This window comes from Aethina tumida, chromosome 3 (genome assembly GCF_024364675.1).
Source record: "Aethina tumida isolate Nest 87 chromosome 3, icAetTumi1.1, whole genome shotgun sequence".
Lineage (NCBI taxonomy): Eukaryota > Metazoa > Arthropoda > Insecta > Coleoptera > Nitidulidae > Aethina > Aethina tumida.
Genome location: NC_065437.1, coordinates 9,545,514 through 9,572,174, shown reverse-complemented (window position 1 = coordinate 9,572,174; position 26,661 = coordinate 9,545,514). Strand labels below are relative to the sequence as shown.

General features: G+C 33.5%; 2 protein-coding genes across 2 annotated transcripts; one reads left to right on the top strand and one right to left on the bottom strand.

Annotated features, from left to right (window-relative positions):
* The first annotated feature begins 1,497 nt into the window (after positions 1-1,497).
* On the top strand, positions 1,498-26,661 carry LOC109608603 (E3 ubiquitin-protein ligase RNF19A-like). The gene is made up of 11 exons (XM_020025087.2): positions 1,498-1,644; positions 5,005-5,068; positions 13,913-14,296; positions 16,116-16,219; positions 16,276-16,465; positions 17,267-17,572; positions 17,633-17,777; positions 17,950-18,086; positions 18,143-18,240; positions 24,928-25,407; positions 25,461-26,661. The coding sequence occupies exons 3-11, from the start codon at positions 14,098-14,100 to the stop codon at positions 25,908-25,910; spliced, it is 2,109 nt and encodes a 702-aa protein (XP_019880646.1). The 5' UTR covers positions 1,498-1,644; positions 5,005-5,068; positions 13,913-14,097; the 3' UTR covers positions 25,911-26,661.
* LOC109608604 (uncharacterized) lies at positions 21,791-23,721 on the bottom strand. The gene is made up of 2 exons (XM_020025088.2): positions 23,279-23,721; positions 21,791-22,999 (listed from the first exon to the last, which is right to left on the bottom strand). The coding sequence occupies exons 1-2, from the start codon at positions 23,606-23,608 to the stop codon at positions 22,073-22,075; spliced, it is 1,257 nt and encodes a 418-aa protein (XP_019880647.1). The 5' UTR covers positions 23,609-23,721; the 3' UTR covers positions 21,791-22,072.

Here is a 26,661-nt window from a genome sequence, read left to right as displayed (position 1 = left end):
CTTTTGGGCCGAAATTAACCCTTAAAGAGCCCGAAATTTCAGTACCAAGAACACTTCGAAATCGACAGAATTAACCCTGTAATGTCAATGAGAAAAGTGCAAGTACGTAGAAATCCTAAAATTTCAAAAATCACCCATTATTTTTTGAGCTACATATTTTTTCTTTTGATCATTGGTGAGCCCGTAAAGAGCCCGAAATTCCTGCATATAAAATTTTTTGATTCGATAACCCCACCCCTTGAAACTCAGCGCGGAGTCTAATTTTACGGTAAAGCTGCACCCCGCACATTAAAAATAAAAAAAAAACGGTTATTTTTCGAGCCCAAAATTTTTTCTTTTGGGCCGAAATTAACCCTTAAAGAGCCCGAAATTTCAGTACCAAGAACACTTCGGAATCGACAGAATTAACCGTGTAATGTCAATGAGAAAAGTGCAAGTACGTAGAAATCTTAAAATTTTAAAAATCACCCATTATTTTTTGAGCTACATTTTTTTTCTTTTGACCATTCGTGAGCCCGTAAAGAGCCCGAAATTCCTGCATGCAAATTTTTTTGATTCGATAGCCCCAGCCTTTGAAACTCAGTGCGGGGTGTAGCTTTACGGTAAAGCTACACCCCGCACTTTAAAATGAAAAAAAAGCGGTTATTTTTCGAGCCCAAAATTTTTACTTTTGGGCCGAAATTAGCCCAAAATGAGCCCGAAATTCCCATGTAATTGTTATACCGTTTTGGCGAAGTGCGGGGTGCAGCTTTTCTCACCTAAGTTATTTAAATTTTCAACAAAATTAAAACTAAAAAACTATAAAAATTATGTATTGTATGTGATATATATTTTCCCTGTTACTTTCATAGAAATATAGAAAAACTACGCTTACAATAAAATTAATAACTGAAAATAATTTATTTGTTTGTTCAAATTATTAAATTTTCACAATTTTATAATATTTTTTAAAAGTAGGTAATTATGAATTACTTCCATTCACTTTTATGACTGAAAATATTTGACTGATTCATTCAAGTGTGAAATGTAAATAAAACCAACTTAATATTTACATTTATAGCCTTCATCCTGTTTTTCAGTTTTACAATTCTAAAAAGTATTTATTTATATAATAAACTTTCTCAACAATTACAGCAATTTACGGATTTGTGAACAGGAAAATCTTTGGCCCAGGCACTGGATTAGTGCACAACCGAAAACTTTTCCTTTATCTTGACTGTTCTTTGAACAGAAGAAGCGGAGGATAATCAGAGATATTCAAGGTGTGCCTTATTATTAGAATTTATTCATTTTATTCATATAATAAATATTTTTATAAGGACACAAGAGTCTTAAGAACTGCTTGACAATTCACAGTTTTAATTGGACTAAATCGCATTTCGATTAATTTCCATATCGGAACGTCGCATTCGCATCGATCACGATCCGTTAGTTTTCGGGCGGCGTTTCCACGCAAACTCCGCGGCACTTACCTTGCCCACGTTACCTGCCACCTGTATGTATGTATGTCTAGCTCTTTTGCTCGCTGCCCTCGCATGTGTGCGTGTGTGTGTGTGTTCGTCCGCGTATCCCGTGTGTGTTTGTGTCCGGCCCGTTCGTCGCACCGGACGTTGATGCACCCGTGTGTTTTGTGTGCCATTTCAGGTGAGTTTCGTACACGGCGGACCGTTGTAATGGTAACAGGTCGGTCCGATTTGTACAGTTGCTTCTTTGACAACTACATGTGTTCGCAACGCGGATCTTTGTGCTAATTAAACAGATGACTGTTTACGGTGAAAACACTGCCGAAATCGTGCCCGACGACCGGAACGGGATCCTCCGAATTAACGGGACGGAACGTACGTCTTCCTGCTTATCGTATAATTTTTTTTCTTCTTGTAAAATGTGTCTTTTTAATGTTCGCCCAATTCGATGCAGTCATGTGCAAATTCGCAAAAACGTCGCAAAAAATTGGACGTTCAATAAACCTTCAACAACATCGGACGAAAATTGGGGAAACAGTTTTTTCTTATTAGTTTTTCTGAATGTTCAATTTTATTTTTTTTTCACTGAACACACACACGTTGAAATGTTAAATCGTCTAATATGAATCCGTTTTTATTTATTTTAAACATTAATATTAATTATTAAGATCAATTAAATAAGAAAATTTAAAATTTCTATTGAAATTTGTTTAAAATTCTTTGATTTGAAGTTCTATACTTTCCAAAATATCTAAAGTGGCTCGATTTATTTTTTATTCATTTTAATAGCTTTCAAATGTTTGTAGCCTGTTTAATTTTCTCCTTAGCATATTAATTTTTATGTAATGTATATTAAATATTGAAAAATCATAAAAATAAGATAAAAAATACTAAAATTCTTATAAGAAAATATAAAATTTCTCATAAAAATTGTTTTAATTTCTTTGATTTGAAGTTATATACTTTCCAAAATATTTAAAGTAGCTCGATTTGTTTTTTTATTAATTTTAATAGCTTCAAATATTTGCAGCCTATTTAATTTTCTCCTTAACATTTTAATTTTTATTTAATATATATTAAAAATTATAAAATTATAAAAATAAGATAAAAAAACTAAATAATAGGAAAAATACTAAAATTCTTATAAGAAAATATTAAATTTCACATGAAAATTGTTTTAATTTGTCTTATTTGAAGATACTTATATACTATACTTATGTATTTGGTACCTACTTAATTTTTCCATATTAATAATTACATTACTTATATTAAAAATTGAAAAATCTTAGAAATTAAAATGAAGAAATCTGCTTTAATTCTTATAAGAAAACTTAAAACACAAAGTTGTTTTAATTTTTTTATATTTGAATATCTAAATTTAATTAAAAATTAAATGAAAACGTATTAATATAACATAAAAATGATAAAAAAATAAAAACTGCTACAATTTTTATAAGACAACTTAAAACACAAATTTATCAGTTGTTTTAATTTTTTTTATTTGAATATCTGAATTTAATTAAAAATTAATTAAAACTTTTGAAAAGATTCAAGTTATCTAAGTTTTGAAATTTTATAATATTTTTCTAGGTGACTTTTTATAAATTTTCAACGAAATTAAAATATAATAATATTAATATTTTATGAACATATAAAAATTGTTATAAATAAATATAAATTTTCACAATTTAATCAGAATGATAATAAAATTTGTATTATTTATTATAATAATTATTATTATGTATTATTAATATAACTTAAAAATGATAAAAAAATTAAATACTGCTACAATTCGTATAAGAAACACAAATTTTTCTCGTAAGTTTTATTTATTTTAATAGTTTAAAATATTTTAAATTCAATTAATTTTTTATCCTATTAATAATTATTTAATTATTTATTTATTAAATTAAAAATAGAAAATCTTGAAATTTAAAATGAAAACGAATTAATACATCTTAAAAATGATAAAAATATTAAAGGCAGTTACAATTCTTATAAGAAAACTTAAAACACAGATTTATTATATGTATGTTAAGTTGTTTAAATTTCTTTGATTTCTAGTTCTGTACTTTCCAAAACGTTTAATGGCTCGATTTGTTTTTATTTAATTAATGTTGATAGTTTAAAATATTTTAAATTCGCTTAATATTTATTTAAGTAATATTAAAATTGTAACAAAAAATAAAAAAAACTATTTTGATTTTTGAATTACCATTTCCTTAATTTGAATTGCTTTCAATGTTTCCAACCTATTTAATTTTTTCTTAATTCATTAAAATTTATTTAAAATTATGAAATCTTAAAAAAAATGAAAACGTTTTAGTGTAACATAAAAAAGAGAAAACAAATATTAAAAATTGCTAAAATTCTTATAGAAAAACATAAAACACAGCACTAACATAATTATGAAAATCTATTTATTAATTAATAATGTTGAAGAATGCTGAAAATTTTGCCAATTTGCATTTTTATCCAATTAAATATTTATAATTTTGATATAGTGTTAAATTCCTGCCAAGAATTAAATATGTATGAAATTATTCTTATATATGTTGAAGTTTCTTCAAAATTTTAAAACTATGTAATATGTTAAAATAAAATTGAATATCATGATTGCAATTAGAAAAATGATATGTTGTCTAAAAATGAAAAAATAAAATAAAAGTAAACAAAATTGAACTTGAAAATCATTTGTATATAATTACGAAAATATCTAAAAATTAAAAAAAAATGAATATTAATATATTTTTTTAATTAATTTATAATTTTGATATGATCTTAAATTTCTGCCAAGAATTAGATATATATGAAATTATTCTTGTATTTGTTGAAGTTTATTCAAAAGTATGTATATTAATATATAATAGAAAAGTTAAACATTCCTAAAAATGTTAAAATAAAATTGGTGATTGATTGAAGATGTCGATATTCAATAATGCATTAACTGTATCGGATTTAGTTGTTGTTTTTATTTGTTATATTGATTGTATTTTATTATAATAAATTTTGAAATATTTCCCTTGTCTTAATAATACATTTTAATTAAATTGCGAACGTTTAATCATCCGATCTCAAGTTTCTCAATTCCCATTAATTTCATTATTAAGAGAATTCGTACCGAGAGTGCGGGCCTCAAACAAAATCGATTCCACTTAATCCGCCTCCATTATAATTTTATTATTAGCCCAAGTGAACGGCTGCACGTGCACAAGTTTCTTCATCGTGCCCGATGTGCCAAGTTGACTTGGCATTTACCTTAACAACAACAACAATAATCGTTGTCTCTAAGCCAAACGAAATTTTGCATTCCATCAACAAGACGAAAAACGGGGCGATTAATTAAAAATAAAAGAAAACAGCGGATGAGTTTAATTGGCTGCTTGTGCTCGATATGGAAAGAAAGAAAAGTCGCAAAGCAAACGATGCGTTAATCCTCAACGTTTCTCAATCTGCTTTCTCATTCAATTCGCCCGTACTGAGTGTTAAACAACAATTGCCCGGACGAAGAGGAAAATTTAAATCGTATGCTTTTTTCCAGGTTAACGTTGGTGTCGACCTCTCGTGCTCTCGCGCTTGTGCATCAACCAGTGACCTTTTTATACGTAAGTAGCCGAACAATTATTATTTCCATAAGCGTTAATTACAATGAGGTGGGTGCGGGGCTTGGGAAAAAGCCATTGTGCCGCCAAACCTCCGCTTTTCCGTTGCGTAAAATGCGATTGAAGTAGAGAAAAACGCCGGACTGTTGCACAAATGTGTCACGTGATGCATATCGATGGTTTTAATTTCTGTTAACGTCTCGTTTCGGTTTCGTTAACCCATTTTTTTGCCTTTGATAATTGGCGTTATGTTCGAGTCGTTTCGAAACTTTATGGCGGGGGTCGCGTGACGGGAAGAAGCAGGAAACGATTGGAGGCATTATTGCGAAATGTTTGCACGTTGATTGCCTTTTATTGTTTTATTAGTGGCAAACCGTAAAGAAAAGGGGGCAAGATATTAAAAGTGAATCACTTGGAAATCATATTTTCTGCAGTAAAACATTACGTGGAATTCTAAAATATTAATGATCTTTTAAGTTAGTACACGTTTTAGAAATGTCAAATATTTTTGAAATTCTTAAATCACTTCTTAACTACAGTAGTTCATAAACTATGATTAACTGAAAGTAAAGAATCATAAAAAACGATAATTAAATATCTTTTTCAACCAGATATGCATTAGTGGATTTAGGATATTTGTTACAAATAATAATAATAATAATAATAATAATAATAATAATAATAATAATAATAATAATAATAAATTGCCTGTTTTGACCTGTACAAATGATATTTTTTATGTTTTTGTTTTTTTAATTATAGAAAAAAAGTGAATGAAGTTTTTAAACTTTCAAATAAAATAATAATTTAACTAAAGAAAATGTAAAAATAAAGCACAAAATGCATCTTTGTGGACTCAAAATGTTTATGAAAAAGCTTTACAGACTACCCAGTAAAGAAAGAGTCTGTTGATAATTATTATTTTGCTTGGCAAATGAAAAACTATAAAATGTGGTTAAACCTAACTTAGGCTCTAGTTTGTGGAGAGCGGAAAAAGTATTGATTTGAAATTTTTATAGCAATTATAAGTGGACTTGACATACTTATATAATTTATTTTTATAAAATTAAATAACTTTGTTATTTTTAATGAAACATCTTGTATATTTTTGGATTTTTAAATTCTACATGTAATTGCAAATAAAATGGTTATACCGTGTCTCATATTAAAAACCAATAGTTTTTGATATATTTATTTTTTTTTCAAAAATTTTGACAGATTGAGAGTCTAACAAACCTGAAATGTCTGTAAAACCAACAATTTTGATATTGAAAAATTTATTTTTGGCATAGACGTTAGCCAAAAACCATATTATAAGTAGCTATTGTTAGTAGTCTTAAATTCTACACAGAGTGTTCATTATTTTCGTTTAATTTTGTACATCTTAAAATATCAATAATTTTTATTTTCAGTGTAAGTCTCATCATAATTAAATTGAATATTAAAAAACTTTTCGATTGGTTAACCATTTCCTACACATAAAATTAATATTAACTTAGATTTTGCACGTCGTCAAAATGTCCTATTTTTGTAAATTCTAAGCAGTTTTATTTCAACATAAAATATTAGTTTTAGCAAAACGACTGTGTTCGGTGATTAATGGTTAATGGTCATGACTTACTACACTCTTAATTGTTGAACAACTATTTCTTTATGTAAATTAAAATTAAAACAATAAAATGACAATAGGTATTAACAAACAGGTATTTCGTTACAATAAGCGATAAAAACAACGAAAAATATTCCTTTGGTTCGTTTATTAATAAAACTCTTCAAAATATGGTCAACCATTAATTGTTATCCATTTATTGTTTGAACATCATTTCTTATTGTATCGTTTAACTATTAGATGGTGTGTAATTGATTCCTATCAAATATAATTTTTAAATGTCCAAACAAACGGTAAACCAAAGGAATTAAATCTGGGGATCTTGGTGGTCAAATTCTTCCTTCTACCAGTCACCATGTTGCCATAGTATTATTCCAGAAAATGTTTCGTTGTTCTCGCAGTAAGGGCAAGAACATTTTATCACGATAAAAATATTTCTGTTGATTCATTAAGGTGAACAAAAATTTGTATTATATTTTGGTATCTTTTAGCATTTACTGTATCATTAAAAAAAGTTAATTTATCTTGAAAAACGTGTGAAATTTTAGTACTATAAATACGATGGTTTTGGAAATTAATTTATCCAATTAATTAAACCATGTCTCAACCATATTCAACGATTTCAGGAAATGTTCCTTTGAATTCTGTCACACACAATCGAATTAGATAAGTCCATATACCATTGGTATATATGTGATCATTACTAAAGAACTTTTTTAGAAATTTATCATCTTTTGGCACTCAAAAACTGATTTTATAGACGTAAAAATATATTAAATTCAAGAACGTGCAAGTTGTATCCAAAAGAGAAAATTTTTCGTAGCAAATATTTTATAATTATTATCGTATTATGTCTTACCAATATTGAAATGGTTTTAATTTAATAACGCGATATTATTTTATATATGCACATGAATCGTAAAACAACAACATTAAGAACAGTTTGTGCAATTTTCGTGTAGATTTGTGCAACGTGGAAGCCATAAAACTGGTAATTTTTAATTGCAAGGATTTCTGAAAATGGAACGCGAGTTATGTAAAAACAAATTGCCATTATTTTGTAATGCAGAAGCACCGATAATTCAACACATTATACACAGACTTGAGTAATTATAACAACGCTTGATAACTATTTTTTACAACGTACGAAATTGAAATGGAAATAAAATCCGGGCGAGCACTTGAAATCCGTTTTGCGTACTCGACAATCGGAAATATTAAACCGCCATGTACGGTGACCGGTAAGCTTTTCACGTGCCGCAGATTATCCACTCGCGAGTCGCGTACGGATGAAGTGCTGTGCATACTTCGGGCTTAGACTTTTCCTTGGATTTCATGTTAATTAACGGTCGCACTTTAATATTGCGAATACGGATTTGTATATTTTACTGATCATTAACTCGAATACCATTCTGATGAAATATTTTCAGTGAGAGAGGATCCACTCGAAAAAATTGTAAATAACTTAATTTGTAAAAAAATAATTGGATTAGGTATTTTTTTCTAATTTAAAAGTAAGTAAAAAACTTTTTATAAGAACTGTAGACTAATCATGAACATTATAAGAAATTGTAACTTGGAGTGAAGTATATAGATTAATTAAATAAATACTTAAATTATTAACATATATTCTACAAATAATAAAAACATTGTTCAGTAGCATAATTTTAAAATATGTCCAATACTGTTTGTTGCTTTACTTTCGACTGGTACTGTATGTATAATCTTTTATAATATTTAAAACTTTAAAAATCATACCTGATCTTCTTTACTTTTGATTGTTCAATAAATAAAAAAATCATAGAAACTAAAAACAGACTACATTTAAATTCAAGTGTGATATCACTCAAGTTATAAGGTAGACAGACTATTTGTCAAAAATAAGGTTCCTTGATAACATCCTATTTGTATGTTTTTATTAAAAATATGTTTTTTGCTTTACTTTCGTCTGGTACTGTGTGTATAATCTTTTATGATATTTAAAATTTGTTGAAATAAATGAAATAAAATTAAATAATTTTGAATTACACAATTTGTTTCTCTCCGTTACAGCTAAACATATTTATTGAAAAAATCAGAATATGATTAGAATAATGCAATGAACAAACGTCAACAATTATATTCAATGTTTATATCCCATTAAAAATTTCAAGGCTGAAAAATGTGAAGAATACAAACAAACAAACTTCATGTGAAAATGTAATTGAACGAAAACATTCCCGAGCCTCTTCTCGGCCAACATTGAATCCATGCACCGCAAAAACGACGAATACGGAGCGAATGATATTTTTCAAGGTTTCGCACACGCCTTTTTATTTTTCCGAGCGGCCACTTTCTCCGCCGCCCACCGGTTATCCAACGATCCAGGTCCGACATTAAAAACTGAGTAAGTCTGAGTATGTTATATAACTCCTAGACTAAAAATTATAAATTGCCGATGTAAAACATGAAATAGTAATTTGTGGGTCACGACTGCACACTGAACACTGAACACTGAACACAAACCGAATTGCGTACGCGACGAAATTGCCTTGTGCTCCAAGAGCGATCCATTAATTAATTTTAATTCATATTAGAGTGAGCGGTGGACGCGAAATTGGAAACACGACGGCACTTACCGTAAATAACCTAGATAAGTGTATCGGCGGCTTCATGTGACACACGACGAACAGTGTGTATTGTGTACATCATGAAAATTTACAATTATGGGCCGCAAGACTGCTCAATTATTGTTGCTAGTTTATTAGTTATACAAGGTGTTTCTAAAATGGACGGTCAAACTGTGAAAGCAGGTAGAACACGTCCAATAATGAAAAAAATCTTAATTAAATTGTTTACTCACATTTCTGTAACCTTTATTTCAGTCGTATTTAATAATAATAATAATTATTACTACAAATAATTTGTAACTAGAATTTTAATTAATTCTACACTAATATATTGTAAAATTACCATTATTATGAATAACTTCCAAACACCTTCTTTCATTGAAAGCAACAGATGATCAGTAACACAAAGAGTGTCTTATTTTGTTGTTCAGTATCTCTTAATAACACAAAAACTATTAAGTTTAGGTACACCAGACTATAAAAATTCAAAAATACACAGAGTGTTTCATTGAAGTTAGCAGTTACTTCTAATAAATAAGTTAGATGAATCACACTGTATACAAATTTTAATTAAACTTCTTGCATAAAATATTATGACATTTTAGATGTACTTTTTTCTCTGATTACAACCATACAATTAAACAAGTTAATTACTTTTGTTAATTATTGATAAACAATGTTTTATGAGTGTAATCCAACAATTAAAATAAATAATTAGCTTATTGCTTCATAATGCATTTTTACAGATTTACAGGGTATATTTTTAAGTATACGGTATTGGCAGAAAGTAGAGCAACTTTTTTAAAATTCAAATAATATTTGTCCTAGTTATGTTCAAAAAAATGTATATTGAAAATTAACTTTCCTTAATAAATTTAACAATTACATAGTTAAACAATAAAAAAATCAAGAGATTAATTTTACCGATGATTATTTTTTTTTGGGCTGGCTTTAAGTCGAGCAACTAGTATTTTAATTAATTCTACACTAATATATTGTAAAATTCCCATTATTATGATTAACTTCCAAACACCTTTTCTTCATGGAAAGCAACACGGACTTTTGCAGGACCCTGAATAAATCTTGCTGATTACTCTTTGAATCTTATTTTGTTGTTCACTATCTCCCATAAGTTTTCAATGGAGTTCAGATCGAGAAATTGATATGGTCAGTTTATAACATTAAAAGCCACAGCTTCAAATATTTTTAAGTGTATTTCGGGTCATTATCTTGTTGAAAATAATCTTTTAGTGACATATTTCATGTTGTTTCTTAATATTTTATACAAAAAACGATCCAAGATACCCTCTATTCAAAGAAAAGGACCCATTCGAAATCCCCAAAAGCGCCCCATACCATTACCAACCCGCCTCCGTCTTTAACAGTGAGTATGGTGAACTTTAGGTTAAACTTTTCATGAATAGGTCGCCTTACATATAAAATCCCATCACTATTAACCAGATTAAACTTGATTTCATCACTCCAGATCGCTCGTTTCCAATCATTTAAAGTCCAGTGTAAAAGGAACCTGGTAAACTCAACTCTGACTGTTCTGTTCTCTGATAGTAGTGGTTTCTTAGTCTGGCCTTCTTGCACAAAGACTCCCTTGTAGTTAATCTGTCTCTTACGGTTCTTGAAGAAACATTAATTCCAAGTTGTGTCTCAAGTAGAACTTTTATTTTGTTGGAAATCAGGAAAGGATCTTTTTTGGAGTAGGATAAAATTTGTTTATCCTGGTCTTCCAATTTTGATTTTTTTCTTCCACATTACCAAATCTTGAAAATTGTTGTAAAACATACGTTACAATTTAGTGATATTGATTATTCTCTCATCGGATTGAAAGAACGATACAATCCGTACTTTTAATTCGAAAAATAATTTCTTACCATGAGGCATTTTATTAATTCAGTTGACAGTTACTGTAAAACTAAAAATTATGCATTGGATTAGTGACATTTAGTAAAAAGTTCCTCTATTTTTTTCTAGCTGAATATTTAATTTTTTGATTTGTAGCTAACAGAATTATTTTGAATACAAGAAATATTCACCGATATGTTTGTATACAATGTATCCATAATTGGTATAAATTATATTAGATTTACATATACAGAGCGAAGCGAAAATTTATATTTTTTTTAAAGATCTACTCTACTTTGTACCAACACTGTATTATCATAAAAATTAATAAAAATTAATTCACAATTTATTTAATAAAACCTCTTGTATCCCTTCTAATAGAATAAATAATAGGTTTGTCAAAATAGAACCGGTAACCCCGTAGAAAATGATTGTTGTTCGATCATCGTGGTTATACAATATGCATAAGCGAGATTTAATTGACCCAATTGTAAACACCAGCAACTTATCAGTTTCGAAAGGAGAACGAACCGGTGCGATAATCTTGTACAATTGAAAGACAATAGGTCGTTGTCGATCGATGCTTTATCGTCTGCTTCACCCGTTGACACTGGCAGAAGAAGTCAAGTCCGACGACTCGATTTGCATTCGTTATTTGTGCGTCGGTCTCGTCTAATCGCTGACCGTGAGTACACACACGTTGATAATTCGTTCGTGGTCCTTCCAATAACACTGCAAAATTAGTGTTAACACGTGAGTTAAGGTCGGAACGTCGATCTGAGGGACAACTCATGGTGTCATCCGAATTGAAACTTACTTCCTTTTCTAGTTTACACGTTTTTTTTTTCGTAATTTCGAGACCTTGTTGCGTATAATTTAATTAATAATAATTTTAGTGCGCGTCGCGTTAATTTAATTTGACGGATGTTGGGTTGGTTGGTAATCTTCCACCTGCACAAACTGTACCTATAATGGAACGATCAATGCTCTTCCGTGAGTCTGATAAAACCAATTTCGGCAATGCTAATTGGCGATTCACCAGTCGTCTTAATAATGTTTTGTGGCAGCTGATTCAGTTCTGATTAATATTCAATTGGCCTGTTGACGAGGTGCGTTCGTTTTCATTGCCATTTGGTTCATGCTTGAAGCTACCGGGATGTTGTAACGTTCGATTTTGATGTGGCTTATCAGTGTGATCCAGACCTTCCGTAAATTATATTGTAGTCTAAATCAATTTCCATTTGCATGCGAATATTATACAATAGAAGACCTATATTTTCTGTAAATATATGTAGATTTGTGGTTGGCCTTGATAAGTCATAATTAATGTGCAATTTACAATATTTAGTAATATTAATAAGGCAATACTGTAGTTGTAGTATTATTAACCCAAAATCCTAAATTTAACAATGGATTCAAACAAAATTGCATCCGTCCAAAATTAATAATATCAATTATCAATTATGTAATTAAGTAAATTGATCTTTGGTGGTATATATAAATTTATATATATTGGGCAATATCATTAAGGTTATTTGATACACTCAAGGATCCATTGTTTCAGTGTGTTACGTTTGGTAACTTATTCAGCATTTATAATTTGATTGAATCTATTTATTTATTTTAAACAATATTTATTTTCCCAACATTTAAAATTTTTCTCCTTCCACTTCTCTAATTTAATTTAAATAATATTTCATGTGGCCACGTTCCAAGATTCAGATTGATCAAACGCTTTTCTATATGTATAATAGTAAAATTTACAGGATGTTTCATTAAAAATAATAAAAATGATTGTTGTTTGTTGAAAATAAATTAGAAAAGTAGTCAATTTATAATTGCTATAAAAATGTCAAGCCTCCATAAACTTTTAATGAATAAGTTAGGTGAATCACCCTGTATAGCGATTGACAGGTGATTTTCCGTTATACTTCGTCTGCTTTCACTTTTTTATTTTGCATCTGGATATTCATAGAGATGTTGCAATTACGAATTCTGTGTTGTAGAAAGCAAAATATTTTGTTATTGTGCCTATTTTTCCACTGCTTGTGATTGTAAACAATTGTGTAATATGCATTATTAACAAGATTTTTACCCATGCAAACGCATTAATTAAATAATTTAATTGCCACTTTTTATGTTTTTATATAATCGTATCGTTTGTTGGCATTTTATTGTTTCGAATGATTTGTAACAAAAAGTCACCGTCTTGCTGAAACACAAATTAAACTTAAATTGTGAAGCATCTGCGACACTTGAGGTGAGACAATTTTCATTAAGCGCCAGACTCAAAGTGTATAAAAAATTAATTATGCTTTAAGCGACGTCTCTAGTTTAATTTTAATAAAAGTTTCAAACGTTGGCTTTTTTATTTTTACTGTAATTTATTTTATTGAGGCGTATTATTTTCATTTCAGCTGTTCTCAGTAGTTGTAAACCGTGTAAATAAATTTTTAATTTAGTGGCTACTGGCTGCCAAATACAAGATAACACACGGAAGCATCGTGTTCTATTTATGGAACCATTCTATTACAAAAGATTGAATGCGCATAAGACTATCAAGTGATTTGTAAACCATCTAGTAAAATCCATAGAATAGCTTTATCTACATATCTAATCAAATTATCGCCAAATATTTGCTGTGTCAACTGGTCGAGGTATTCACATGCGTTTATTTACTAATTCAAGTATGATCATTAAAAATATTTGCTCAGATTACCCTCGACAATGTATTTTTATACTAACGTACTAACGCCCGTCTTTCCGTTTCAGGTTCACTTAGCCTATGATGCTGTTTGGATCGATGCAGCCCACGCACCAAAGAAACTGATCCTCCGACACGTACAGACGGCCACAAAGCCACACCGGACGTTGCACCGTCAAACGGACGAAGAACGGTAGAGAAGAATAGCAAAAAAAAAAAACAAGTACCCGGTCGAAACACAAGAAAAACCATAATGAAAAATTCACCGGACGCGGACGCCGAACCGCACACGTGCGTGGCGACGGCGCCGACGGCCGGAGGCGGCAACGGAGGCCAGCGCAAGAAACGGTTCCCGAGCCGGTGGTCGCTCCGCCACCTGATCTACTCCAGTCCGATTCTGAACAGACGCCGTTCCCAGAACGCCTCCGGACCGTCCAAGTCACATAAAACTAGTGAGTTTTTTTTATTGTTACTTGAGAGAAGCCACGGAGGCTGTTTTATTTTTGTTTGCCAAGTCCTAATTGAACTTGGTCATTTGATTACTTTTGAATTGATGGTGGTCGATCAAAGTTTAGTAATTTATGGTTTGTTTGAGACAATGTTCACTCAAAATTATTTTTAAACGGTGACAAACTGCAGTAAAACTTGTTTACTGATTCTGCGTCATCTTTTTTAAATTAGTTGGCTGAATGAACTTCATTAAAACATGAGTTTATAATAGTAGATTATTCATGTATACTATTTAAATAATTATTATACAAATTCAATTATATTTATAACTATTATGTTACTTATTTGAGTGAGACATCATGCACAACAAGGACAGGAAAAATATCCCACTACGTAGCCACCTCTATACATATAGAAATCGTTTGATATGTATACATCATTTAAAGAGTATTAAACAAATTTTAATACGTTACTTATTTTAAAGACACCTTTCAAAGTAAAAGAAATTATAAAACAAGAAGTAATTTAAACAATCATTTTAATTTATATAATAAATAACTATGTAAAGTCAAAGCTTTTTTGATAATATCTATAGAAACCTTAATACGAGTTTATTTTTATTTGTTACATACCAAAAATTGTACTAAATAAATTTAAGTTTTATGACGTAATGTGTAATTTTTAGAATATGAGAATAATATTCAAATATTTACCTGTATACAGGATGTTTTACCTCTTAATCATTAGAAGTTTATAGAGGACGGAAAATGGTATTACTTTTCTAATATATTTTTAATAAATTTAATTGCTGGATTAGCAAGAAGTGACCTCAATTTTGTTATTTTCAGTGGAACATCCTGTATATTTTTCGATTTTTTAATTCTACATATAATTACAAATAAATTAGCTGTACTATGCCCAATAGTTTTAAGTTATTAACCCAATAGTTTTAAGTTATTCACTTTCTCCAAAAAAATTGATACAATGTATTATCATGTGAAGCTAAAAGGTCTGAAAATCAATTTTGATATCATAAAATATCAATAACTTTGTTGTTAAATTTGGTAGTACTAATAATGGCTCCTTATAGGATTGTCCTTGATTAAAGTGTGTGTCAAAAATGACCTGAAATGAGACATCAATATTGGTCGCTTTAAAGACGTTTTAAATCAAAATTTTTTGAAATAAATTATTATCTCAGTAGCATACTGTCTCTCTCAAGATTCAGATGGATGAAAACGTCACATGTAATTTTTAGAATATGAGAATATTCTTTAAATACTTCCCTTTAACGAATTTTAAGACATTTTATATAATTTTAGAAAACTTTTTGATTTCTTTGATTTATTTATCGATTGACTTATAATTTTCTGTATATTAATATAACAATAATTGTTAAGCATATTAACAGAAATTCTAGTTATTTGTTTAGTAAAGTTTTAGAGTTTGGTTGTTGCAATAAAAGGAGAATTTCCTATTTAACATCCCACTTATAAATTTCACATTTAGACTTAAGTAACAAACCTCTCAAATAAAATAAACCATGATTAATATTACTGGACTTTGTTCCCACCAACACAATCTCTTTAAATTGAACAATTATTTATAGTATTTACATGCGTTTTGTCTTATTTTTTGCCTTGTCGTAATTATATTTACTTGTTTTTCTGTTTAAATTCGTTATGACTATTTATAAAGTATGTATGATGAGTTTCCAAATGAGTGCATTATATTCAGCACAGTCAAATTAGAATGCTAATTACTGCAGCGTTTTAATCGAACTTTCCTTAATTATAAATGCTAATGTTCGTTTGTTTTCAGATAAAGATGTTCCAGACGGCAAAGTTAGTAGTACATCGAAAGTACACCAGGTAGAAATCCACCAAGCATCTAGTCGAACTTCCACATGTTCCGAAAAAAGAAAGGTTCGCAATTCAATACTTCCAACACCGTGAACAACTAACCATTACTAATTTTTTAGGTCACGTCCACAAGAAGAATAGAATGTCCGGTTTGTTTGTTGGAACTTCCGCCCGAGAGGTTCTGCGAGTTGGCCGCTTGCGGCCACAGAGCCTGCGACTCCTGCTTCAAGGAATACCTACGCGTCGAAATCACCGAATCGAGAGTCTGCATTAATTGTCCCGAATGTTTCGAACCGATGCACCCCAACGGTAAAATTCTATCTCACCAGAAGTTGGTTGAATTGGGCAGTCTGTTGTCGGATTCTGTCACTTTATTTTGTTAGAACATAGTAAACATCCGCCACATGAATAGCTGGAAAAATTTCTGTTGTTACAGGTTGCGTAACTTTACATTGTAAATTTAAACGGGTTGTTTTAAAATCAACACACATACAAACCCAACATTAAAAAAACATACGCTAATGTACTTAATTTCTGTTTACCTCCGACTTTAATGACATGCAATTATTGGACCTTAGAACAGAAAAGTTAATTACCTCATTAATTATTATTCCCGATTCATGCGGCGAAATTCAATTACTCTGATTCGTGTCAGTCTAGAAGTAGCCAGCGAAATGTTGAGAGCGTACTTTAAATTCGGCCTATCGGTTATACCGACTGAAGAGTATGTCCATTCGAGTATGTATTCTTGTTCTAATCAAAAGTGGCTTTGATATGTATTTATTATCATCATATCGTTTATTATTTTTATGGTTTATGCGTATAGAATAGAATTTTGGTTAACCATAAATGTTGATAATAGTTTTTAAGTTCCGCAAATCATCACATGGTCAGATCTATTGTATTTTAACTATGAATTAAAATCGTTTGATCCTACTAAATTTTGAGAGAAATGCAAATTTGGGAATCTTTCACTGTCTCTGTCATGCATGATGTCTCTCTCAAAATTCAGTAGGATCAAAGGCTTTTCAATCGGTATAGGAACGTTCATTGAAACACTGCATTTAAGTAGTATAGTTTCTTTATTTAATACATCATCAACATTTGCAGAAATCCAAAAGATTCTAAACAACCCGCGCCTCTTCGAGAAATACGAGGACTTCATGGTGAGACGCGTGCTACTGGTCGATCCGGACACCCGCTGGTGTCCAGCGCCGGACTGCGGCTTCGCCGTCATCGCCAGCGAATGTGCCAGCTGTCCGAAGCTGAAATGCGAACGACCCGGCTGCGATTCGTACTTCTGTTACCACTGCAAGGCCGAATGGCACCCGAACCAGACGTGTGACGCCGCCAGGGCACAACGCTCGCCCAACATCCGATCGTCGTCGATCACCTACAGTCAGGATTCCCAGCACAGTGAGTAATGTCGATGGTTTGCCATTCGTTTTTGATGTTTTAACCTGGTGCCCGTTCTAGGAGACGACATAAAGCCATGTCCGAGGTGTCAGGTGCTCATCGTGAAAATGGACGACGGTTCTTGCAATCACATGATGTGCGCCGTTTGCGGCGCAGAATTTTGTTGGCTGTGTATGAAGGAAATTAATGATCTTCATTTTCTTAGGTACTTATATTCATTCCCAATATTAACTAGTTGTGAAAACTTATTCTATTATTTAAAGGATACTATGTTAAACCTTCTATTATCTTAATTTCTCCCTATTCACCCCAACAATATTTAAAAACTGTATTTTGTCGTCGTTGGTTGATATCACTTGATATCTTAATTGTTGCAGTCCGTCTGGCTGCACCTTCTGGGGCAAGAAACCGTGGTCCAGGAAGAAGAAAATCCTGTGGCAGCTTGGCACATTGGTTGGAGCACCGGTCGGTATCGCCCTGGTGGCCGGGATCACTGTTCCAGCCATGATAATCGGTAAGTTGACGATAATTTAGTTCTGGATTGTTGTCTTACTCTCCCCGTCATTGCAGGCATTCCAGTTTGGGTTGGTAGGAAGCTTTACACAAGGTACAAGTCCGCTAACAAGCATAAGCGCAACGCTGCAATCGTTGGTGGTGTCATCGCTTCGGTAAGTTGTTCATATTTGTTATTAGAATACACAATTGACACGTAATTAAAATCGTAATCTTCTGGTATAGCTCAGCCTCATATTAAGTCTTTATGATTAAGCGATTTTGTTTGTTCTACTTCATATGAATTCTCTCGTTAAAACTGCCAAGCGCATGAAATATGGGAAAATGGAAAATATCGATTGTAGTGGTGAGATTGTTTGTTCAAACATCCAATAGTAGAATCGTAACTAAAATTATTTATAATTTTTCAACCAATTTTAAAACCATGCATGTGTTATTAAACAACATAATGTTAATTTAATTCGTCTTCATGATAATTCCATGCACCATTAAAAAGTAATTGCGTCTGGCATATTAAAACGAAAATTGCACATCGATCTGTGACATTGAAAAGAGTCTTCAGGTAGCTCATATAGGTCAGGTGCTTTATTAATGTCCCGTAAATATGACCGGATTTCCCCTGGGAGACGTGTTTATTCCCCAGCCTTGTTTCGCGTTCGTTGCTGAAGAAATTCTTTTTAAAATTGAGGCGTTAAATTTTTCTAATGAACTTTTACACTAAATCGTGCACAAATAGGGAAGCAAACAAAAGTACACCTCGGTATAGAGGATCAAAAATACGGGCAATAAAATCGGTCGTTATGTTTTGCGATAGTTCGAGGTAAGCGTCTGCTCCAACCCCTTCCACCCACCGATAAACCGTCCGTGTGTTCGTGTGCGGGGGATAGTTTGAGTGCGACGGGCACCACCCCCGTCGACGTGTGTTCACGGGAGAACGATGCGCTTTCGCGATCGATATTCTCGTTGGTGTGGACGGCCAAGCGGATTTCGTACGGCGTGTGCACTTCTACTTTGCACTCTGGGGATTTAACTTTTTCTCCTTTTCCGCCCCCGCATGAGGGACGTACGGTTTAATTAACAGAACCATCCGTTACAGCGTCAAAACTCGTATAAGTTATAATTTTGGTAATAATTTTTACCTAACTAAGGTTAGTGTCCATGTTTTATCAAACTTCAATGCTTCTTGTTTTCTGTTGAAGTTTCCGTGTTTATGGATTTCAATTACTTCCCTAATCATTCTCTTGCGATATCCAGTTGTCGAGGCAAGCAATAGTTTATCTTGGATTTTTATTTTATGATTTTCGTCTAACAGTGCATGTTTAGGTACAGCAGACTTGTCTGATTGTCCTACGATGCAGTTTCGTTTGTGTTCCTTAATACTAGTCCCTATTAAACATTTTGTGGTACCGATGTATACTTTCCCGCGAGAGCCTAGTATGCGATATATCCCAGAAGCTGTTTGATGGCCTCTCCTATGTTTGGCAGATCTGAGACTATGTTGAATCTTCTTTGTTGGTATAAAAACAGCATGGATGCTATGTTTTAAGATTTTTTTAAAATAAGATTTTTCCAATTCTATCGGTAACTACATATTTATGGGAGAAAAGCTTTACAATCGTGGGCTCTTTAGGTGGATATTCATTATTAGTATGAGGTATCATTGTACGTCTTATTTCTGAACGTTTGTGTCCGTTGGCCTATAGTGTTTTTTCCAAGTGTTCTTGTTCTTCAGCAAGGTGGTGTGTGCCACATATCATTTTGGCTCTTTACACATCTACTACAAATTAAGTAGCAGTTTACTTACATCCCACGGAGTGGGATAAAGAAATATGGAAAATGAGCTTCAACGAAGAACCGAACAACAAAAAAAGAAAACAACGGGACAATCACGAAATCTCACCAATATAAAATATAAAATTATAAAATATAAAATATAAAATATAAAATATAAAATATAAAATATAAAATATAAAATATAAAATATAAAATATAAAATATAAAATATAAAATATAAAATAAATATATAAAAGCCCCCAACAATCTTACAAGTATGGAGTGCCAAGTGATTAGAACTCTGAACATGGATAAAACTATCATAGTTCTCCGAGCAGATAAAGGAAATCCAATGAAATCTGAAGATTACAAAAACAAGATGGAAGACCTGCTGGACCCAACAAGCTATCGAGAACTGGCTAAAGATCCAACACAGACAAAGCTAAGAAACACCAATCTCCTAATAAAGAAATCATCCTTACTAGTGGGTATCCAAAAACAATTGGTCAAATAAGAAGTGCTTCCCACCTCTTACGAGATTGCTACAACCTCATGGAAACACCCCAACATTTATCAAGGATTCCACTCATTTTGTTCGGATATTGAAAGAATTATATCTTGATGTAGACTGGTCAATTTCAACGTAGTGTCACTTCACTAAAGTTCCAATCAATGAATCCTTAAACATGATATCAGAAATATTCCCTCCAGATATAGTGGATCTTTTCCGTACATATCTTACTGAAAGCTATTTTGTTTGGAACAACAAATTCTACAAACAGACTTCAGGATTAGTTATGGGCAGTCCTCTTAGTCCAGTAATTGCCAATTTCTTTATAGAAAAGTTTGAACAAAAAGCGATTGAGACTTCCAAACACAAAATCTTTTGTTTGATATCGTTACATAGATGATACTTTCGTGATATGAAAACATGGACAAGAAAAACTAGATCAGTTTCTAAAACACCTAAACTCTCGGCATAACGATATCAAATTCATAATGGTATTGGAGCGGGAGAACCAAATACCTTTTTTGGATGTCCTGCCCGGAAACAACTTCAACAGGAAAGAAGAAGCATTGAAGCTTGATAATATATGATCTCCAGCGCTCAAAAACACCAAAATCTCTAAACAGATAAGAACAACCAACAAACAGAACGAAATTTCTAGAACATCAGTTGTCTAAGTTGTCAATCAGATGTCAAAGTGACACTAACCAAATCAGGCCTCTGAAGATTCTAGCCACTCGTGCTGGCGAAACGTCAGCAAATTATAGCTATTTTACCTACACTAACTATTACAATAGTAATTAAGTTTGTCTTGTCCCCTAATACACAAATTGAATTATTAATGCAATAAAGCATCGTGTCTGAATGAAGATGACACGCCACGAACGAGGCACCACAACGTGCCGTGCGATAATTGAAGGATGGCGACACTGCGCCCAAAAACGATTGTGACATCAATCCATCAACGTTACACCGGAGAGAGTTATAACGTTGGAAAATCGAGACGGCGACAGAAAGCACGGTTCGCAATGTCCGCAACCGAATCGATAGTGAAGTTTTCCGGGCAAAAATGCCCCCCTGAATGAACACGAACTCCGTGCTCCGGGAAAACGAAAAACGACGTGAAAAATGACCCAATTTTGTGGTTGCAAATCAGGTGCCGTCGGGACCGTGTTTTGGCAGCGTTATTTTTAAAAAAAGGGGACATGCAATAAAGGAATTACAATTTGAATAATTGATGCGATGATCTAAAAATAAGTCGTGTTTGAAAAGTTTCACGAAAACTGTGCTTTCTCATTAAATTATGTAATTGAGTTATTCAACACGGGCTAGGCTTGTGGTTCACTTTTAATTTAATTAAAACAGTTTTACCACCAACTATAATATAAAATACAATTAATTTGTCTGAATTTAGCTAAATAAAACACTGTAATTATAAATGCATCCTTTAATTAAAATCTGATGTTTAAATTTAGATAAATGTTTAATAAAAATGCTGGTAAATTTAATACTATAAAGGTGCTACGTACGAATTTGTTGTAAGCTTGCTTTTATAATAAATATATCATCTAACAATAAAAATACATTGGCACGGAACACAGTTAAACTGTTACATAAAAATAAGCAACAAAACACAATATAAGCACTTAATATTGCGTCTCTTTATGCACAGCTTGGTATCACTTTGTTTTTCGAATTGTCCGCGTTCATTGTTGAACTTTGATGGCCACGTCCGCGTTGAGCAAACCTTCTTTATTGAGGTCCTGCAGTAGTTCGAGCAGTCGTCCCTCCATTTGCTCGTTACCCAATGCCAAATCCACCGACCCAATGCACAACAGTAAGGCCAACAATTGGGACCTCTTGTAATCCTCTGACAGTTTCTTACGGTCGTACCCTAATTCCTGTTCAATGTCTAAGCCTAGTAGTCTGCAAGTGCTCGTCAAACGTTCCCAATAACCGTCCAATAAGGTGTCCGTATGTATCCTGCGCAGTTCGGCCGGTACTGAACTGATCAGCAGCAGTGCTATGTCGTTGGTGGGTCGACTGTAGGTGACCATTTGCCAGTCCATTATCGAGCACACACACGAACTTTCGTCCTCCTTGAACATTAAATTGTTGCACCAGAAGTCCGTGTGAGTGATGAGGGCCATCGGTTCTTCCGGCGAGAGCAAGGACTCGATCACGTCCTTGGTGTGCGGTCTGAGATCGTTCAGGGACGTCAGCACGTTCTCTAAACCGGGACGTCGCTCTAAAAATTGCGACAACTGTGGCAGACCGCGTTCCACCAGCTGTTGATAGGAGTTGGATGCCCTGGTGGTTTGGAACAGGAACGGATAACGTTCGGATAGAGATTTTCCCTCCTTGACTTTGAGCGAGAGCGAGAGGGCGTGTAACTGGGCTATGGCTTCTACGGCGGCCTTCGTTTGCTTGAGGGTGAGTCCTCTGGAAAAGTCGGCACCGACGAAGCCGATCGGTTTGATGTTCTCCAGTACGAGGACGGATTCCGGGGGTGTGGGTTCCGGTTCAGAAGTACCGGCCGAGTAGTGGGCGTAATAGCATTTCGGGATTGGCAGTTGGATTTCATTGCTGTCGGCCAGGATATTGCTTTTGAAAGATTCCAGGTCGGGAACCACCTGGAGCAAAATGCTGTGTATGAGACGCAGTATTCAATTGATGGTAAATGGCTCATCAACAACGAAAGGGGAACGCTAATTAACTGGCTCGTTAAAGTTATGTTAACATGACTCAACTTTGCCACGACTTGAACACTTAATGATTCAATCGATTGTATTAAATTATATGTTTCCCTTTCAACCGGATGTCGCGGCACAATGCACAACCAATAAAGAGTTAATTGTATTTAAATTGATTCAAGCAATAATCCAATAATGATAATAATAAAAAACAGTCACCTGAGTGTAGAACTTAATCTCCCTGAGATCGAATTGGGCCTCGGTGACGAAGAAACGGCTGAAAGGGTCCTGGGGCAGCAGCTTGACGATAAAGCTGAGGTTATGGTGGACGTCCGGATCGTCCTTGAGGCAGTACTTGACGGCCACCGCCAGTATGTCGCTGAGGACGCTCTCGCCGGCGTCGCAGCCGGGTTTCACCGTGAAATCCAGCACCGTGATCGCCGACGGATCTGCCAGCTCGGTGTGATGCTCCTTGAGCACCGCCTGCAGCCACTCCTCGGTAACGGGCCAGTCGGCGCCGCTGCTCGTCTCCTCTTCGCTTTCGGACATGATTTTACGGTGGCGGTTTTATGCCGGGGGCATAGCACGTAAAAAACCGTGGCGCGTGTTCGATCGACGGCGGGGGGAGGCACGGTTAGGTTCGGCGGTGCGCCTTGTACTGCGACCTGTGCTCCTGACAAGGAGTTCCTGCCCCGCCGGTCTGGAAACGGGCGGTGTTGCCGCGTTTTCGCTGCAGGAATGATTAATGGCATTATCCTGTACAACTGTGTTAAAATGCTTTGGTCCAAATACTATTATGTATTTGTATATCTATCTTAATGTATAATAAAAGTAAATTTATGAACTACAAAATCAATTATATAAACATAGATGGCACTCACTTCATTCCAATGATTTGAAATAAAGTTTGATCATCCAACTATTTTTGACATTGGTGAACTAAAACCGCATCAAAATTAAAAAGATGAGAATAGTTTTTTTAATTTTTTATTTTATTAATTTGAAGGATGCACCTCGAGTGATGCTTTGCTACAAGCTCTGGTAAAGCAAAATTATAAATTGAACTATCTCTTGTAGAGATATTAATTGGACGATATTGCAACATGGCATTCACAACCGGTGAGTGCGCGCTTGTTCGGGTGTGGTGAGCGCCGGGGCCTGAAGTTTAGCAGTGGCGCAGCCGCCGCCACCCCAACAGGAAATATACATTGCTCGTTGTCTGTCCTCGCGTTATGGAGCGGAATTATATGGGGACTTTCTATTTTCTTTTATCTTTTATGCTTCAATTTAGGAAGAGCTGAAACTATCACGTGTGTGATATCTTTGTTAATTTATCATGTTTTTCTTAACTCTTAATTAAAAGATTTGAGGATGAAATTTGGAACATTTTTTTAGATATTTCGGTAGTCTAATAATACACAAAAATTTCAAATGAATATCTCAAATAGTTTTTGAGTTGCAGTCTTCTAAAGAGTAGTTTGTAATTGCTGAAACTATCACGTGGTGACATGTTTGTTAATTTATCATGTTTTTCTTAATTATTTGGAACTAGAAGATTTAAGGGTGAAATTTTGAAATTTTTTTTTCAATATAATGAATATCTTAAATAGTTTTTGAGTTACAGTCTTCGGAAGAGTAGTCTGTAATTGCTGAAACTATCTCGTAGCGACATTATTTAAAACTAGAAGGGTGACAGTGCTAATTATTCACACTAAAAAATACAAGTAACAAGTACAAATTTGAATAAAAATCAATGTAAAGTAAACAATTATTTTCTAATAATAACAAAAAATTATGTGCACATTTCTATTTCATCAAATTTCAATTTAATATGAATTTTATTGACAATGAATATCGTTTTGTTCCAGGTTTTAATATCTCCAATATTGGCTGGCCTAGCAGTCGGCATCGGCGTCCCAATCCTCCTATTCTACGTTTACGGCGTCGTGCCGGTCTCCTTGTGCCGGTCGGGCGGCTGCGGCGGTTCCAGCTCCGCCGACGACTCGTCGTCGGTAATGGCATCGTCGCGCGCCCCCGACTCGTCGTCCATCGACGCGGTGAGCGGCAGCAAGGTGGCCAATCCGTCGATCGGCGAAGCTAGCCTCTCGATGGCCAGCGGCAGTCAGGTGTTACGCGAGACCGATCGCGAAACGGACCGCGAGTCGGCCAGCATGGCCGCATTGTCGGGCAGCGTCGGTCAAGGCACCCAAAAACTCTCCGTTCATCTGGACAGAATCTCTAACTTGAGGCTGAGCATCAGCAGTCTGTCTGAGTCGGCGAACGCGAGCATCGCGGACGACGCTGGTGCGTCTGTCCGCGCCCTCGCTGGCTCCATCGTTAACTATAAGGTACTGACGCAGCTAAGTAATGTAATGGTGTGGTTATATGATGATGATTTTAGGCCGCTGGTAGCGATTCGTGCAGCTGCGTGACGACGGAGGACTGCGCGTCGGAACGCGTCAGATTCGACGACAACGTGAGCTTCATCCAGGCCGAGAAGACGAGCATCGGGAGCAGTTGCAGCTTTCGGGCTAGGTGTAATACGAAGCCGTCGCTGAGCAAGACCGATCGCGTTTACGACACGCTGAGCAACGACAGTATTTACATTGATATAGACGAAAAGCCCAGGAAATACTCGTCGCAAGCAGCTTTACTCCGTAGCCAGTTTTTCCATTCGATCAATGATAACAAACCGACGACCAAGAGCCTGGATGAGAAGACTATTATTGAAGTTTCAAACGAAACTTTAGATAAGCAGTCGTTACCGCAGATCAAGGATGAATGTGTGCCGGTTCCGATAAGACAGTCGAAGACAGCTACATCTCTGAGTTATGAGAGTTCGAAACTGTAGTTACCTTGTCTAGAACTTCTATTATGGAAGACTGATGTGCATAAAATATCTTATTTATTTATATCGATTATTCTTGTGCTATTAACTTATCCTATCCAAAAAATTTAACCAATTAAACTTAAATAGGTATCGCTATGTATAAAATGTTCGGCCTTTATTCTATTTTAATTATATATAAACTACTGCCAATAACTTAGTTTATATTCCGAAATAGACATTTAGCTAATTTCAATAAATATATGTTTTATATATTAAATAATAAACTAATCCCTAAGAACAATTGTAAACGTCTTGAATTTTTATTTTTTATTTTGGAAATGACAAGAGAATAGCACTTATGGTAATATAAATAAGGTGGTAACCAAACCGAATTTCCGAGGAATGACATCAACACACCCACTTATATTTTATGACAAATTTCTTTTAATCACTAGTTAACATATTTTTGATAATTCGTTTACACTGTCCACGTTAAATTTAAGTCGTTCATTTTTATTAAACGTATTCAAGAAAGCAACTAAACATCTGATGACCACCACCATATTTATAATACTGCTATGTAAATTCGGCTTAAATGTTTGTTATAGGTTATATTGGCAACAATATTTTTATATTGTTATATTTGAACTATACAACTTTTAATATATTCAACAGGGAAGTTGCTTTCATTATTTGGATATTTTTAAAGATTTATTATTTTTTTAAATGTAATCGAATGTAAGAACTAAATTAAAATATTTGTCTTATATCA

Coding starts and splice junctions, on each gene's coding strand:
- LOC109608603 (XM_020025087.2), top strand. CDS start 14,098: ATGAAAAATTCACCGGACGCGGACGCCGAACCGCACACGTGCGTGGCG. Junction 16,466..17,266: donor CGAACCGATGCACCCCAACG/GTAAAATTCTAT, acceptor CAACATTTGCAG/AAATCCAAAAGATTCTAAAC. Junction 18,241..24,927: donor TTGGTGGTGTCATCGCTTCG/GTAAGTTGTTCA, acceptor GTTTTGTTCCAG/GTTTTAATATCTCCAATATT.
- LOC109608604 (XM_020025088.2), bottom strand. CDS start 23,608: ATGTCCGAAAGCGAAGAGGAGACGAGCAGCGGCGCCGACTGGCCCGTT. Junction 23,000..23,278: donor AGATTAAGTTCTACACTCAG/GTGACTGTTTTT, acceptor ATTTTGCTCCAG/GTGGTTCCCGACCTGGAATC.